General features: G+C 41.2%; 1 protein-coding gene across 10 annotated transcripts in view; it reads right to left on the bottom strand.

Annotated features, from left to right (window-relative positions):
* Positions 1 to 6,565: 6,565 nt before the first annotated feature.
* The window catches only part of PLEKHA5 (pleckstrin homology domain containing A5), a 177,022-nt gene continuing 164,973 nt past the window's right edge, over positions 6,566 to 18,614 (bottom strand). For 6 of the 10 annotated variants that reach the window (XM_068141904.1, XM_068141897.1, XM_068141899.1 and 3 more), the window contains 5 exons: positions 17,250 to 17,408; positions 15,418 to 15,539; positions 14,206 to 14,351; positions 12,634 to 12,721; positions 6,566 to 9,566 (listed from right to left, as the gene is read on the bottom strand). In XM_068141904.1, coding sequence (XP_067998005.1) covers positions 9,548 to 9,566; positions 12,634 to 12,721; positions 14,206 to 14,351; positions 15,418 to 15,539; positions 17,250 to 17,408 — 534 coding nt within the window. In that variant the 3' untranslated portion in view covers positions 6,566 to 9,547. Of the gene's footprint in view, positions 9,567 to 12,613; positions 12,722 to 14,205; positions 14,352 to 15,417; positions 15,540 to 17,249; positions 17,409 to 18,614 lie in introns of all 10 variants that reach the window. The other 4 variants (XM_068141898.1, XM_068141905.1, XM_068141907.1 and 1 more) reach the window with 1 other exon arrangement.

The following is an 18,614-nucleotide window of genomic DNA, read 5'->3' as shown; positions in this document are numbered from 1 at the left end:
GGCATTAACATTAAAAGAGCTCTAATTTTTTTTTTCTTCACAGGTAATTAGTTCACATAATGAAATAATCTCCTTTCTTATCTTGGAAGCACATGCATAAACCAGCTCAGATAACATCATTTACATACAGGCTGCTGCATCCGCATGTTAATGTCTAGCAATGAAAAGTTCAGACAAGTTTGTAATCCCCAATTTCCTGCGTGTGCTCAGCACCCAGATTCCCAGAAAGTCAGACGAGAACGGGATGCAAAATGTTACTAAGATGAAAGGTGAGCTGCAGTCTGCGCCGCATCTGGAGAGCTCTAAAGTTACAGAGTTTCCCAGACCGCCGGATCTTGGATGGGTCTAGACATTCCAATGTCAGGGTTTACTTTAAAACACATATTGATATTTGTGTATCACAGTTTCTTTTGTCAGTCACTTATGGCTCCCGCCATCATTCTAAGCCAATTGTGCTGCCACCGCTTGCTTTGTTCACGTTATTATTTTGCTTGGTATTGGAACCAATCTGCATTCCCATTTAAAGCCTTATCATGTCACCCATCAGCAATCACTTGCTTTCATCCCTTAAAACTACTATACAATGGTAGCCACGCCATGAGGACAAAAGCGCAGGCAGAGAGGAAAAAGGAGGGAAGCTAAAGCGGCAAAGCAGCAGCTGCAGCGAGGCTAACTTTGTTCTTTTGGGATCCTTCTGGGCGAGTACTTGAACTTGGACTGATAACATACGTGCCCTTCATCTTCTGCTTCCCCTCTTAACAAAACTTATCTTCCCAGAGCAGATTCTGGAAGGAAGCTCAGACTGGCTGCCAACAGGTAATAACACTGTAACAGCACAAGCCATAGAGCTGCTGCCTACTGACAGCTGCAGGGAAAACGGAGGGCTGTGGGAGGGAAAGCCTCCTCCTGCAGTAGCACTGACTGCCAGCAGCACCTTTCAAAACACAAATACAGTCTGCTGAGCATCCTTAAAATCAACATCTCCTCAACAGTTGTTGGAGGAGGCCATCCAATCAACTGAACAGAAATCCAGTTTGCAGCACTCAGACAAAGGCATAGCTACAGCATCCAAGGGTTTTGGAATTGCCTTGAATGTCTGGAGTGCTTAGGCTTTAATCAGGATTCACTCCTGTATACAGCTGTCCTCCTAATAGTTGAGAGCTGTAAAGAGATCTCAGACATCACAAATTGCCTATGATCAATTGCCTGAAAATGTTGTAGATTTAGGGATTCTGTTCAAAGGTGAAGTAACTGAAGTGCTCTAGCCTGGAACCAGACAGACAGGGAAAGATGTATGGTAATGCCTGCAGAGCGTTTCTCTAAGACAGGCATGGTTTAAAGCAAGGCTTTAGACTCCTGTCTTTTACAAACATGACCTAACTGTGCTTCTTGGGGTCCCTACGATTTCCTTGAGGCAAAAATGATCATAATGGCATGACCTCTGTTCTTTCTTGTCCTATATTCTGGATAATGGAAATGAAGGGAAGCATAGCTAGGCTGTATTTAGCTGATCACACAGAATGGAAAAGCTTTAAGATAATGAATTAATTTTTGACACAAAATACTGTGAGTTCAGAGAATTCATCCTTCCCATAACCCAAGAATCATATTATACAAGCAAATATGGTTTTCCCAGCGTTGCAATTCCCCTTCACTAACACAATCTCCTAAATAGCTGAGAGCCTGGTTCTTTGATTAACAACTGGTACCTTCATTATAAACAGTGACCAGGATCTCACACATTCTGATAATGAGGGGTAACCTCATTAATGTTTATAAATACGTGAAGGGTGAGTGTCAGGAGGATGGAGCCAGGCTCTTCTCAGTGATGTCCAACGATAGGACAAGGGGCAATGGGTGCAAGATGGAACACAGGAGGTTCCACATGAACATAAGGAAAAACTTTTTCGCTGTGAGGGTGACAGAGCCCTGGAGCAGGCTGCCCAGAGAGGTTGTGGAGGCATTCCAAACATGCCTGGATGTGTTCCTGTGTGAGCTACTCTAGGTGATCCTGCTGTGGCAGGGGGGGTTGGACTGGATGATCTTTTGAGGTCCTGCCAGCACCCTAACATTCTGTGATTCTGTGAATATCCAGGCACTTTATCAAAATTATTTGTTATCTGGAAGCACAATATTCTAGAAACAGCAGATACAAAATATTATTCTATGTGTATTGGCACAGGCTAAGAAAAGAGCCAGAAATGTTACTCAAATATGCTTTAGCTCAAACAATCCCAGGTTTCCAGGCACTATCCGAGCTCATGAAATGACACGTTTAGCTAGTCCTCACTCATACACAAGTTGTTTTCCATGCAGAACTAACCCCTGCAATGTGTAAACTCATTGAGACAATCTCCAGGCAGCCAGAAATCAAACACAAAATAGGAGCAAACATGAGTGTCTGTTTTCCTCTCCCTCTCTAGACATAACCATTCCAGAGTACTGAAATAACACATGCAAATGCCACTAATGGCTGTGTGCAAGACTGGTGAATAAGCATGAAAATAGGAGGCGAGGAGGGGAAAGGTAAAAAAAAGAGAGCATTAATCTTTAAAGCCAAAACATGTCAAACAGCCTCCATGTTCTTGCTGACTTAGGATTTTACCAAGAAGGAAGTTGTGCAATAGTTAACTACCCAGGTAATCAGTGTCAAGACTCAGCACAAATTCATATTCACAGAATCACACAATAGTCAGGATTGGAAGGGACCTCAAGGATCTTCTAGTTCCAAGTTCCCTGCCATGGGCATGGACACCTCACACTAGATCAGGTTGCTCACAGCCACATCCAGCCTGGCCTTCAAAACCTCCAGGGATGGGGCTTCTACCATCTCCCTGGGCAACCTGTGCCAGTGTCTCACCACTCGCGTGGTGAAGGATTTCTTCCTAACATCCAATCTGAATCTACCTATTTCTAGTTTTGCTCTATTCCCCCTAGACTTATCACCATCTGACACCCTAAGAAGTCCCTCCCCCCAGCTTTGTTGTAGCCCCCTTCAGATACTGGAAGGCCACAGTAAGGTCTCCTTGGAGCCTTCTCTTCTCCAGACTGACTAGCCCCAACTTCTTCAGTCTGACTCCATAGGAGAGGTGTTCCAGCCCTCTGAAAGTCCTCGTGGCCCTTCTCGGGACATGTTCTAGAGAAAGAATGTGAAGAGGTGATTGCAAAAATGATTTTTGTGAGTTCAGGGTTGCTGAATTTTCCAGTTGTTTTTTCTTTCTCTTTTTAATTACTGTTTTGAATTAAAGACAACTTTCTCCAATTCTTACATATTTGTTTGTAGCTACTAATTACTTGGTTTCTGGTAAGCAGACTAGTACTTAAAAAAAATAAATAATCAAAACCAGTTTGTTTGGATTTTTTTTTGTCCTGAACAGAATCTGTTCCTCAAAGGGAGCTTCACATGCAAGTCACTTGGACATGCTGAGGGCCTCACATCATATGCTTTGAGCCTGAAATTTCAAGCTGTCAAGCACCTGCAGTTTTTAGTGATTTTAAGCAATAAACTGGGGGGCCCAGATCCAGCTGCTTATGGAGGGACAGACAGCTGGGTAAGGCATTTTTTTGCCCCAGACAAGGAATGCAGAGTATTTCACACACTGGGCTGGAGTGGCTTTATAGCTGCAGAACAGAGTCCTGGAGAGTGCCAGTCACTTTACTGCGGCTCATGAAAACTACCAGGCGACAACAGCTGAAGATCAGGTCTCTTTCTGGAAAGGTTCACTGCTCTGTGTTGCAGTTGTTGGATTCCTGGTGCATGCCTTGGTGCCACCTTGGTGCAGCAATGTCAGCAGGGTGTTGTTGCCTGCTGGAAAAGGTAGAAGTAAAGTTTGTGCCTGGTGGACTGAAGGGAGCTGATTTGAGAGCTCCTCCTAAAAGCACTTCCTTGCTGCTCCTTGTGGACTCCACTGCATGCAGATCCCTTTTTCTGGGAGGCAGGGATCACCTTGCTCACACTGGAGAGCTGGGAAACCAGCACTATTTCACACCAGGCTTCTGCAGAGCCAAGGGGTGGCATGGTGTAGTGACTGTCACTGACTAAAAGGTACTGCACTTGGAGCAATTCCTTTGAAAGCCTTTGCATGTCTTACACAGGCTGCCCTTCCAGGTTTGCTGCTAGCTGAAAAATGCTGTCTTGCTTCTGAAAAATAAGTTTATTCCATGCAAGTAGAAAATAAGTCATTGAGACTTTGAAGCTGTTTCAAAAAGGCAACAACAACAAAGCTGTGTAGCTACCTAAAATGTCTACATTTTATTCCATCTGCACCTTTGTTTAGCAGCCTGGTCTAGTGGAAGGCGTCTCCTGCCCATGGCAGGGGGATTTGAACTAGATGATCTTTAAGGTCCCCTCCAATCTAAACCATTCTATGAATCTGGGCTATGCTTCTCTTATGGACAAAAGCTAAACTTGCAGGGTCTGCTTTTATTTTCTTTTTAAGTACTTGTTTCACCTTCAAGAGAGGAAGAGGTTGTTTCCATTTTTAGTCTGAAATTCTTTTGAAGTATTCCTGTTCCACAGAACAGGGATCTGGATAGAATTTGACAGCAAAAATTAAGGCCTTATTTCACGTTTGGTTTCAACAATAAAGAAGTTAATGAGATCACATCTGGTTTTGTCCTGATACACTCCACTGCAGTCCACTGGAAAACATTCCGAACAGAACCTAACTCAGCCTAAATAAGGGTTCTTAGACTCATCCATAGCAAGACCCACCTTAGCCAATTAGCAGCCATTGTGATGCTACTTACCCATAGCTACAATTAAGAGTTGCTTGTAGTGTCAATACAACAGCCAGGTAATTCTTGTACTTTAAAAACATTTTCTTTGTTGTATGACAGAATGAAGAAACTTCACACAAAAATATATACCATAAACTTAATTCCACAAGTGACATTTGAATGACACATCTGGAACAGCTGGGTAACAAGTTGTGCGTGTCAAGCTCAGAAAGCAGCTGCTTTTAGTCTTCATTTTGGGCCAGACATTCCCTTTCAGCCACCAATGTATTCCATTTTGTTTTGTAGCAGCTTCTTCAGTGTTCCCATATGGAGAAGCTCTGAGGATATAACAGCAAGAATATGTGTATATAATGTTCTCTAAAAGAAATGAAGGCCAGATGTTGCTTTGTTATCTTTACACATGCCCTTAACAAAGTTAAATGAAGTTGTTCCTGATACATTATTAGTGACAGGTATAGACGATTGGTTCATTGGCCACTTAAATGCCAGCTTTTAAAGGATGGAATTCAAACTGAATAAGGCTTAAAGTATCCGAGAATAACTTTAAAAAGTAAGTATAGCAAAGTTCAAGATCACAGGGACAACAAAAGATTGTGCAGGAAAGACATGATGACCCACTTCTGAGATCTGAGCAAGTACTACTTCTAGTTTGTTTCATTGAAACAGAAAAAAGACCAAACACTCCACCTTGTTTTTACAACAAAATGAAAAGATTGGAGTAAGAGTTAGCCAACACCACCACTGATTAAAGATCTTCCACTTTGCTGCTTTACTCTACCAGGATATCACTCAAGCCACCACTCCAAGTACTAGAAAATTTAGTAGAGCCCTTACTAATGATATAATCACAGAATTGTCAGGGGTGGAATGGACCTCAAGGGTCATCTAGTTCCAACCCCCCTGCCATGGGCAGAGACACCTCACACTAGATGATGTTGACCAGAGCCACATCCAGCCTGGCCCTAAAAACATCCAGGGGTGGGGCTTCCACCACCTCCCTGGGCAACCTGTTCTAGTGTCTCACCATCCTTACAGCGAAGAACTAAATCTAAATCTCCCCTCCTAGCTTGGATCCATCCCCCCTGGTCCTATTGCTACTCAATACCCTAGAAAGTCCCTCACCAGCTTTCTTGTAGGCCCTCTTCAGATAACTGGAAGGCCACAGTAAGGTCTCCTCAAAGCCTTCTCTTCTTCAAACTGAATAAACTCAACTGACTCAGCCTGTCCTCATAGCAGAGGTGCTCCAGCCCTCTAATCATCCTCATGGCCCTTCTCTGGACACCTTCCAGCATGTGCAGATCTTTCTTGTAATAGGGATTCCAGAACTGGACACAGTGCTCCAGGTGGGGTCTCACCAGAGCAGTCTAGAGGGGGAGAATCATGTCTCTTGACATGCTGGCCATGCTTCTCTTGATGCAACCCAGGATATGATTGGCTTTCTGGGCTGCAAGTACACACTGGCAGCTCATACTGAGCTTCTCATCCACCAGCACCACCAACTCAACAATTAATCCATTAATCTTTTTCATGTACGTACTGCTGGCTGCTACATCCGGTGGATCCAATCAGGCTTGTAGTAACTCTTTCTCAGAGTGTCCAAATGAAATGATTTAGATAGAAATGAGCTGCTTAAAAATGTTCTGATTTCCTGAAAACAGACTCTCATTGGATTCCTATTATGAGACATTTATGAATAGGAAATTGACTGAGGACTACTTTTCCTGCTTTAGGAATACGATAAACGAGATTTGGGTTTCAGCTGCCTAGTGAGGCCTTTCTCACTGAGCCATGCCACGAGAGACAAAAACTGCCAAGACACCAGCTATAACTTTTTGAATAATGTCACTTTATTAAGGGACTTTTAAGAATCACATTCTCTAGTAGTCTTGGAACAATGCAAACGGTGAACAAAAGACAAAAAATAGATGTAATTGGTTCTGAAAAGCATGAACATCTCTAGAGAATGTGCTGCATTATTCCTAAGGACTCTTGCTTTTGAAACAAAAGCACGTTCCATATATACAAGTGTCAGTGCAATAGTCAATAAAGCAATCAGAAATATAAAAATATCCTAATTACAAACTCAAAATAGATGTTTGAAGGCCGACAGTATCAGTACTCTGGTATTTCTATCTCTCAGGAGTATGAACCCGGGGATGAGTTACTCTGATGAGGTAAGAGACAGCGGATGCTCTGTGGTGACACAAAGCCACGCTTCTCTCTGTAAGACACACACACACACACACAAAAGTAGAGCACCCAGTGAAATCACAAGGCTTTGCTGCAAGCGCCCACAGGAAGGGAAATTATGGTCTATGAGCATCACTACATTCCTGCATCATTTATGTTTGCTAAGTTACACCAGCAAATCCCTGCCAATTCTCCCACTCTCCCTCAGCTTCAGTCTGAACTGCACATACTTTGCAGATGCAGCAAAGTGGCAACGGCTTTAAACACCGACAAGTTCTATAAATGTCCAAAACCCACTCAGTCATTCCTGCTTTTATTGGTTGCAATTCTTTTCTTGGCAGCAGGGACAGGAAAAGATTGCAAAACTTGACAGCCAAACAGCTCTCGAAGGGTTAGGGAGAGAACAGGGCATGTCCTGCTTTCTTTGCCCCAGGTGTTCCAGTGATGCCACTGAACTTGCACCTCGACTGGTTGAGCAATGTAAAAAAAAAACCCACACTTCTTTGCTCCATGCTTTGGATGGAAGGATGAACTAACCTGGGGCCAATGTTCCAAAAATATGAAAAGAAGAAAGGCTATTTGGTCAAGCTGTCAGCTGGATGCTCTCTGCCTGCATCATGTTTCATCTTCTTTCCTTCAGCCATCTCTTTCATTGTGACCTTCTAAGCTCTGCTGCTACATTCTGCTTCTTGTTCCCACACTTTTCAAAGAAAATGGCAAAATGAAAGGTATACAGATCACCTGTTCTGTGTGTCTGTGGCAAAGAGCCCCAGGAAGAACTTGCAGCAGAGATAGGAGTGACAGAAGAGTACAACGAACACAGACTCCTACTTAGGGGGCAACTATAAAGGGTTAATTTCAAAGTGTGTGCCAATCTCAGGCACTCCTCTATGGAAAAGCACAATGAATCATAGAGCCTCTAGTACAGCCACATGAACTTCAACAGGATATGGTTTGTGTGATAAAAAAGCACAAGAGGAGCACAAGGCAGTCGTCGCCTTAGGAAACTTGCCTTACCGCTTATGGCACACACATGCACTGAAGCACACAGCAGCTGCCTGAACATTTAGAAGATTTCTTAGCTTTACATGCTAGAGTCAAAAAGCTTTGCCTTAAATCTTTTTATTTTTCATCATTCTTTTCTAAATCTCTTTTGTCTCAGGCAAATTCAGACAGCTGCGTGAGATGGAAAAGTGAAGCTAGTAACATCTGTAGTAGGATGACACTTGACAAATTATTTCAGGTTTTCTTTTAGTTTCTGCAAGATGTTTTGCAGATGTCAAAGCCTCAAGGAATCATCATACTTTTCTCCTTAACCCCACTGAACGTGGCATTCAGCATCTGCAAGCACTGAATTACCGCTCACCACGCTCCAGTAAGACAGGCTGTTACCTCTCAAGTACACAGGAAGGGAATGGAGGCACAGAATGAGTAAGTGATCTTTCCCAATATCACAATACGAGCCTGGGAGAGTCAGGAGCTGGACCTGTATTTCTTGTGTCTCAGTCTCAGGTTGTCTTTTTGTTCTGTGCTGCAGCCTCATTCTTTCCCGCAGAGGAAGACTGGAATCTCTTAAGAGTCTGTCACTGCTACTCTGGTTGACGGGTGACGTCGCCAACGAGACAAGAATTGTTGCATTCCCCACATCAAAAGGTGGAACACAGTGTGACATCTGTTTGCTGGAAGAAATACTAACCATACAAGTCCTTAAGAACATCAACATTTATTTAATAGGATATAAAAGAAATGGGATATGAACATTGGTATTGGAACAATAGTAAGTGGCTTCTTATACTTACATCGTATGTGCTCATTGTATAATATACACACAATGAACATAATTACATTTGTACACCAACTAAGGACTGGATTGAAAACCTGCTTATTGCTGTACACACCCTAACCCAACAAAGGAAAAAGCCCAGTACCTCAAAATACCTACACTCCATTTTACTTAGGAAAAAGTCACCACTAACATGAATGTCTATGTCGACAGAAGTGTGGCAGTAACTGCTGACATTGCAACCTGACCAAGAAATAATTACAGCAGAAACAGGACATATTTTTTTTTTTGTTTGTTTTTAAACTAAGCAATAATAAAAATGGCACATTTTAAATATATCTATGTGTATGTATATATATATATATATAAAAATTTTACAAAGAAAATGTTAAACCAATAAACTGTAGTGTCGAAAAAAGTGTGAAACGGCGATATGTGAAGTGAACCAAGTTCTACGTGGAAAAGAAGCACACACACACATCCCCCCCAAAAAAAAAGTAAACTTAAATCATCCATAATTAAAAGAACATTAAATTCTGGAGGCTGTCAAAGAAAGTTCTGACCGTAGGCTGCACCTTAAAAAAGAGCTTTTATTTTATGTGCACAGAAATCATAGCAGCAAGCTGGTATCAGGAGAACGATCTGAAGGTGGTTGAGTGTACGTGTGGGCCGTTTAAAGCTCTCTTGGAATAAACATTTTCCAGGAAGTGATAAAATGATGCTCTGTGGCCAAAAGCATCAGAACTATGAATTTCATAGATTTTTAAAATATACTGTACAATCTCTTCTCATATTTTCATAGGTCAGGTCCATACATCTCAGGCATGAATTGTTTCAACAGAAGCCATTAGCGCTGAAAGACAGACATAGATTAAGTTACTCCATTTTAGCAACGACAGAGCATTGTATAAAGCAACTCCTCAACTACTGCTAGGATAAGGTCAGAAATTGTTTATCAATGGTGTAGCAAATAATAAAGCATTTCAGAAATCAGTTGTTTCAAAAATCAATTCTCTTGAGCAGCCAGAAGCAAAAGCAAGCTTTATTTCAAATGCACATTACATTTGCCTGTTTATTCTGAGAATTTTACCCTGTTGTACACAGCCACCTCCAAAGGGGCAATAGACCCTGACTGCTCTTACAAACGACAGTTTGAGGAAGGAAGGATGCAGCACTATGTGGTTGCTGTACCACAATGGCAGCAGAGCTGCAAGGTGTTTTGATGTTCAAGCGTTCCACCCTGGAGCTCGCTGCATTTTGATAATTGCTGAAAGGACTTCTATAAATAGCTCTGGACAGTTTCTTAGCAGAAATGAGCTTTGGATCCAGGTGCTGTATAAAATGTCACTGTTCCTCCATTACTTAGTGTCAATGCAATGCTTAAAATGTAACAACCGTAGTGGTGCACATCCAGATCTGTCTCTGCCAAGCAGGAGCCGTGACAAAGTAAGTAGGTCTGTGTTAATGGGATTTTCCTTAGTCCTGCAATATCCTATGTCACCAATTTCCTATGCCAAATTCCCCTGGCATAGTGCCAAGAGTATCATTTTACTAATTGACTGTAAAAGCCAAACATAGGTATTACCTCATTATTCTCTGAAATCTACCATACATTTTCCAGATGTGCCTGAAAATTTTGGTTATGTATCAACAGAGCTGATCCCACAGCTCTGATATTCCCTCTGCTGCACAGGATTTCTTGCACCTGAGAGACACTGAGCTCTTACACACAGAAAGACCACACTCTTTCAGCAAAGTGCAAAGCACTGGAATGGCAGCCCCAGAAAGTGTGGGGGAGCAGATATTGCAGGCAAGCAGATTGGGATTCATGCATCTCCTACACAGATGAGGCATGAATTTGTTTTGGAGCTTCTAAGAAACAACTGACAGAGGCATCAAGTATAACAAAGAAATCTGGAATGTATATGCACGTAGTTGAATGCTTTCTCCAACTGAATTCAAGCATTAAACAGCCAGGCCAGATGTATTTTAAGCTCTGGAATCTTTTCCTCAAGTGTAGTGAGACGTGTAAGTAAGGCATTCCTTTAACAAATGCCATCCCAGATGCAGCATAAGCAGCTAAGGCTGATCTGTAGAGCTGTACAAAACAGGTCACTGTACCAGCACTTCACTTTCACTATTGCTGGTCTCGTATTTAGCATAAATAATTGAAAGCAGGAATTTGCTCAGCTGATCTTTGGAGTTGATGACAACAGCTGAAGGCAACTTGAAATTTAATTTGTAATAAATTTCTGGGGAAGTTATAGGGTGCTTGCTTCCCCCTTTGAAAACAGGCACTGTGTGGCGAGGGACAGAATTCCAGCAGGCCACTTCAAGTTTCGCTTCTGACCTGAAACTGAGTTGATGGGGTAGAGTTTATCTCACTTAAACAGAAGATGCATGCCAAATGGATGTGTATTTCTAGAGTGAAACTGAAAAACATTCATACAAATCAGTATTGCCACAAAAAAAAAATTAATAGCTTCACTTAGATTTTAAGATCACTCTGTAATAAAGCTTCTGAAGGAAAGTACAGAAGTCTGAGCTAAATCTAATCATGACAAACCACATCTATCAGGAAGGCAGCAATGCAGCTATCAAGACTGATTGTGAGGAGTGCATTTTCTCAGAAGGAGAAAAAGATTATTACTATTTTTTAAGAGTGGTGAAAACAGTTTCATGCCCACAGTCCATATAATAAAGGAGTATGTAATGAACAAGTCTAATTTGCTAAAGTGAAAGCCTGTCGATGGAGACTGGGACACTAAGTGGGGGAAAAAAGGAAGAATAAAAAAGGCATTTTCAGATCTGCTCATGACAAATGACTGAAAATGCCTTGATTTTAAAGTTTTCTAAAGTTACATTAGCTATGGCATAGAACATTACCATTGAAAGAAAGTGCATTTTGTCAGTAGAAAGCAGGGGCATCCTGGCAACAAAGAAATTAGGCTGGAGGTGAGGAGAAAGTTCTTCACTGAAAGAGTGATTGGCCATTGGAACATGCTGCCCAGGGAGGTGGTGGAGTCACTGTCCCTGGACATGTTCAAAAAGGGATTGGAGCCATGGTTTATTTAGTCATGAGGTGTTGGATGATAGGTTGGACTTGATGATCTCTGAGGTCTTTTCCAACCTTACTGATTCTGTGAAATGTGGAGCTGATTTAAATGCTAGAGAAGTTGAAACAGTTGTATAAACAAATATGCTCACTGGTATTTCCATTTCCTTTCATTAAGTTGGCAACACAACAGGTAGGAATATGTAAATCTAGCTTAACTCATGCTTTTAAACTTGATTCCTAGAAGAAATCACCTATTGTGATAAGGGAAGAGAAGCCACATAGGGCTGTGTCTAAAGAAAGAAAAACTACACCATATTCAAATTTTTATTATCTCCCCCCCCCCCCCCCTTTATTCCCTTCCTTTTTGTCATACCTCAGTTATCAATGTCTTAAGCCATGAAGTCTTTGGGCCATTTGACCATTCCCTCCTATACATCCCTGAACAGATTTATCTCTAGTTGACTGAAGCATCAAGATCCATTTGCACCTGAGCACTGACGCTCCTACCTTAACTGGGTATCTGTTTTGTAACAGCTTAGGTCTCTCATATAATTCCAAGGGCTATTATCTTGGCAGTTGGTGGAGAATGTGCTTGATAAGCCAATTAGTCCTTTCTCTTTGTACTTAGACAGACAATCTATTACTTGCAAGTGAATCAATACATGTATTTGTTTTGTTATCTGGTTAGTTTACATTCAACACTGCAGGTTAACTTTGTCCTGTCAAGCACTGTCTGTAGATGTTTCTTGGAATGATAACTAGGACAGATATACTTAGAAAAACATTAGGAAAATTGCAGGAGGGGTTGGGGGAAAAGGAAAATAAAAGACAAAGAGACCTACTTCTCTGCAACTATACACACATGAAATGGGATCCTTCTGTGAGCTGTGTCTGTGTAGATGTAGCTGGTGACAGTGATGACGATTCTGGTGAAGAAGGTAAACTCTTCACTGCAAGTCATACAGCAAAATAAATAAGAATACAAGTTACAGAAGGTATGACTCCAAGTAATAATCAACATAAACTTGAAAATCATCATTTCAAGCCATAATACACACAAGCAGAACCCAAAGAGAGTTACACAAGTCAAGACTTAAAAATCTGATCACATAATAAGCAGAATTTCAGGGGAGAGCAGAGTTGTTCTCAAGCAAGTTCAATAGTCAGGCCTATAAATGATTAGCAGAACACCACACAAACAAACAAGGGACACTTGAATGCTGATGTGTTATTTATGTTGCACAAAGAGAGGAAAAAAATAGAAGCAGCAAAATGGAACTATTCAGGATACTTCCCTTCCAGGCTCACTTATGTATCACAGCTCAGATCAACTAAGCATTTTTTTATTCTGCTGAGTGTTATAAAATGTGTTTACAACTTTTGGGTTTGATTGTCAAATCATAGAAAGGATTGCTGACTGCACTGCAAAGGTCCAGGTCACCTAAATATCCATAAATTGAAACAATCATCTTAGTTCCTTAACCATTCCCATTATGAAATGCCCTAATATAATGTCTGAAACTTCATTTTCCTTCCTCTTCCCCTATACAATCCCCTCTTTGTAAGCACCTTTGCTTCTGAACCTGTGAAGTAGGACACCACCAGATACTTCACCAGTTATGTAATGTTTTCTCTTCATCTTTTCTTACTCCTGAAAAGATGACTGAACTGGGGTCTTTCACTGGCTAGTTCCAAAATCTACTAGGTATTTTGGAAACTCTTATGGATTCCTTAGTCTTGGGCATACCTGAGGCCATCCATTAGCAAGGAGATAAAGGGTGAGTGCCAAGGGGATGGAGCCAGGCTCTGTTTGGTGATGCCCAATGACAGGACAAGGGTCAAAGGGTGGAATGTGAGGCATAGGAAGTTTCATGGAAACACAAGGGAAAATTTTTTCACTGTTAGGATGATGGAACACTGGAAGAGGCTGCCAGGGGGGTTGTGGAGTCTCCCTCTCTGGAGATATTCAAAACCTGCCTGTATGCATTCCTGTGTGACCTGCTCTAGGTGGTCCTGCTCTGGTAGCAGGGTTGGACTGCATGATCTTTTGAGGTCCCTTCCAGCCCCTAATGTTCTGTGATTCTGTAAATAATCTACAAATATCCAGAACTGAGATGCTGCTCTACAAGATGAACAGGGAAGGAATGGCTCTCACCAACAACTATAGTAGGACTCAATTCCTAGCCACAGTTACTTAATTCCCTGAAATGCAAACATAAAAATCTACATTGAAACCTCAGAAAACTTGAATTTCTGTAGTTGTCCACTGGGAAAGTACTTTTCTGTACATTATAAAGCCATACAGTTGACATACAGTCTAGCTCAGCACTTCCAATTCACGAGGGTTTCAGAACATCAAAAGACACAATAAAACCAAACAAAGGTTTACATATGCACTGCAGAAGCTGCGCTTCACTCAGACTCCTCTACATACCTGCTGTTGCCTGATTTCCTTTTGAAGACTGTGCTGCTAATTCAAGTGAAGACATAATCCCTTCTTGTTCCTGAATGCTAGCTACTTCACTTTCTTCTGAGCTGGTTTTGGGTTTGTGGTTTGTAACTGTGGTCACGCTTTGCAAGCTGGTTAAAAAAAGCACAGTGTTTAGAACTCGCTCGTCTTTAATTTCAGGTGTTAACCACTAAGTATAGGAGCTACAATTTTTCTATTAATAAAAGAAAAGTTGCAACATGCAAGTGTGTGTAACATAAATTAGGTATTTTGAAGCCCTTCTTCCCTGCAAAGCTAGACTTGGAAAAAAAGTACTGGGAATTGAATTCCTTTCCTTCACATACTTCATGCAGTTTCCTCCAGCATGATGATCTATTTTACTGAAGGGTACAGTGAGAAAGGTATGGCCTAATGTAAGAATCACTCAGAACCTGCAGTGCAACTTAAAGTTATAAATCTTCTAAGAGGAATACCCAAGACACAATAGTCCTCTAATCCTGCAACGTTCCAAAATAATGAAGTAAAGGTTAAAAGTTAAAGTAGAAGGTACTGAATAAGTTGTTTAGAAGGGTTTGTAGTGGTAAGACAAGGGACAATGGTTTTGAAATGCAGCAGGGCATGTTTAGGGTGTTTGTAAGGAGGAAGTTCTTTACAATGAGAGTGGTAAAACACTGAACAGGTTGCCCAGGAGTGTGGTTGAGGACCCTTCCCTGGAGACATTCAAGATCAGCCTCAATGCAGTGCTGGGCAACCTCATCTAGTTGGAGGTGTCCTTGCTCACTGCAGGGGGGCTGAGTAAGATGACCTTAGAGAGTCCATTCCAGCCCAATGCAATCTGTGAATCAGCAAAAGGGCTGCTACAGAAACTGGAGCTTTCAATAGTAAACTAATCCAAAGCTTGAACTGACATTACTAAACACACTGTACCCCAAAGCAAGGAATATGAACATCTTCTGTTTGTAACTGGGGCAATACTTGAAAAGAAACATTGCTTTACCCACCAACTCCTATCTCTCACTGAACTCCTGCAGGGATTAGGTTTCTTACTAGATTTCTCTATATGTAAACGACTCAAACTCATATAAATATACCTTACAGGTATTTATGGAAGTGTTTCATTAGTTGCTGGGTCTGCTCAGCTAATAAATATGATGTGAAAGTTTCAAACAGCCTCTGGACATCTTGTTTTATTTTTACCTTATATCACCATCACGTGTTTCCTCCGCTGTATTTTCCTTTTCTGCTTTCTCATCATTCCTCACTTCTTTTGAGTTGGATACAACATGTGCATCTGATAGAAGGTCATCAGTTTTTGTCAGCTGTAAAAAAAGTTGAGATCATGAAACAAAATGCTGTAACATGCTAAGTGGCAGGTAAGAAATACAGGATCAGGAAACAGCTTTATTGACAGACAAATGTTGCCATCATGTATACTTAGTAACTCAGAATTACAGAACTTCAGAAATCTTTATCAATACCATGCATGTTATTAGAGTTTGCCTGAAACTTACACCAGAGCCAGCAGGCAGGGCTTGGCTTAATAACTTCCAGAACTTATCTGAACCCTTGGGCTGCAGGCTGCCTGTTTTTTCCTGCTATCCCTCTCTTCATAATGCTAACAGGGATTCCAGCTACTGGAATATATTGCTGATAAGCCTGCTCTGAAAGGTCTGATTAAAGATAACCAATATATTTGTATACTCAATAAAGCAACTAATTCCCAATAGAAACTGCTTCTGAAGAATAACAGATAGTATTTGATTTTATACTGTTCTCCATCAGACCTATGTTTTAAAAAGCTGAATATAAAACAGGAAAACAAAAGGAAAGGTTTGTGAGGAAAAGCAAATGACAGTTAATGAAAAAATATGGATAGAAAAGAAGAAAAACAACCACCCTATACATGAAATTTTAAAACCCCAACATGCTAAACTGTAGGCAGGATATGATTATCTCTAGAAACAACTCCAGCAGTCTACTTTTCACAGGCTCTGATAAGTGTTCAGGGCACTTCAGTACCAAAAACTTCATGGTAACTCACTGCCAAGTGAGTCTGAGACTATTTCAAAACAGAAAACAATCCAGTGACAGAACAGCACCAGCTACAGTCACTGTCTAATTCCATGTATCAATTGGGTCAGCTTTATTCTGCTTCCTATACACTATTAGATGCACTAGAGCCAATTAAACAAAAGAGGTGCATTAAATGACTGTCAGAACTACACTGGGATATCCCTAAGCAACGAACAGATTAACAACTGTTATTTAAAGATGCAACAGTATTGTTTCCAAAGAAATACAGAATATAACTCTGTAATTTTCCAATCAATCAGGGTAGTAACAGATAAAGTAACATGAAACTTAGGGAGACTATATACAATGATGTCTTTAAGCAGCGGAGGAAGACAGGCTCTAAGACTACTCTCAAATTAGTTAAAGACGACTCCACACAGGATTGGATAGAAATACACAGTATTATTGGAAGATTAAATGGAAGGTGCTATTAATTAAAGCATATGAAATACACAAATCCATATTGTGGGCTTAACACAGAACCCCATGAGGCCAAAACATTCCCCAAAACCTCCACCAAAACCAGACCAAAGCCCCAATGCTGTTTTTCTCCCCCCACCCATGCCTCCCTGGCACTAGGCCTAAACAGGCCAAAATTGCACAGGAAACAAATAAATTAGTCAGGTTTGAGATACTTCCCCATCCAGTATTTCATCTATAGACAGATCTCATACAATTTTGTGCTTCTTTATAGAATATTTGATATATCAAACAAACAAACACCCCCAAACAACCAAAACCAAACTCCCCAAAACACGAAAGCCAAAAAAAACCCTAACCCCGCCCCCCCCCCCAGTCCTCCAAAACCCAAAACAAAACCAACCAACAATTCAAAATCTAAATCTTCCCAGCCAAAACAAACTGGCTCAGTATCTCTCACCCTGCTGTCTGTGACCCAAACTATATTCTGCTGCAAGACAGGCTTATGAGCAGTTCAATAAGAGGCAGTTTAGTACCTGTTTAATAAAACTTGAATTATGTTCTTGCTCTCCATCATGTTTTATGTGCACTTTTTCTTCTCCAGGGATTTCACTATTTTGTCTCAAATTATTTTCTTTACTGGTGCTCTCCAATTCTTTCATGTTACCAGATACAGCATCATCCTTTCTTCGGTTCTGTGGAACATAATTGATACATACATGCACTCTCACAAAAGTTATCAGTCCTAGGTTTGGAATCCTGTGCTGTCCTGTGACTGTAATTCAAACAAATACTTCAAAAAAGCCCTGAAGTATATATCACAATGCAATAAAGAAAATGGAAATGTTTGAGGAGATAGAATTTTATCTAGAATAGAATAGAATAGGTTGGAAAAGACCTTTGAGATCATCGAGTCCAACCTATCATCCAACACCATCTAATCAACTAAACCATGGCACCAAGTGCCTCATCCAGTTTCTTCCTAAACACCTCCAGTGATGGTGACTCCACCACCTCCCTGGGCAGCACATTCCAATGGCCAATCTCTCTTTTTATGAAGAGCTTCCTAACATCCAGCCTAAACTTCCCCTGGTGCACATTGAGACTGTGTCCTCTTGTCCTGGTGCTGGTTGCCTGGGAGAAGAGACCAACCCCCACCTGGCTGCAACCTCCATTCAGGTAGTTGTAGACAGCAATAAGGTCTCCCCTGAGCCTCCTCTTCTCTGGAGAAGAGGAGAAGAAGGAGGAGTCTGGAGAGAAGACAACTGGGAAGGGATCTAATAAATGACTGTAAATATCTGGAAGCTGGATGTCAAAAAGGAAGAGACAGTCTCTGCTCACTTGTGCCCTATGACAAGGGGCAAGGGATGTAAACCACAGCACAGGAAGTCCCAACTCAACATGGTGAGGAACTTCTTTACTGTAAGGGTCACAGACCACTGGAACAGGCTCCCCAGAGAGGTTGTGGAGTCTCCTTCTCTGAAGACTTTGAAGACCCATCTGGATGCATTCCTCTGTGACCTGCACTAGATTCTATGGCCCTGCTCTGGCAGGGGGGTTGGACTCGAAGATCTCTAGAGGTCCCTTTCGACCCCTAAATCCTGTGATCCTGTAAAAAGTGTGGGCTGTATTTTTATATATTTATGGGCTCAAAAAACACAGCAAACAAGCATCAGTTAAGAGCTATTATCATAAACACACATTCCTATCTAAAAGTGTGACAGATGTTTGAATATATTATATGGCAGAGAAATCTTCATAATTTATACATCAACTGAATCACGATTCACCCTGACACTGCTTTTAGTCACTACAGCTTTGCAATTTCATGTTTGCTAAATTTGACAAAACAGCATGTTCACAAATACCAGAATGCATAATCAAACAGATGTAGATGTGAA

Source organism: Melanerpes formicivorus, unplaced genomic scaffold, assembly GCF_026170545.1.
Source record: "Melanerpes formicivorus ecotype bairdi unplaced genomic scaffold, bMelFor1.0.p_v2 SCAF_8, whole genome shotgun sequence".
In the NCBI taxonomy this organism is placed as follows: Eukaryota; Metazoa; Chordata; class Aves; order Piciformes; family Picidae; genus Melanerpes; species Melanerpes formicivorus.
This window is presented reverse-complemented; position numbering and strand designations above follow the sequence as displayed.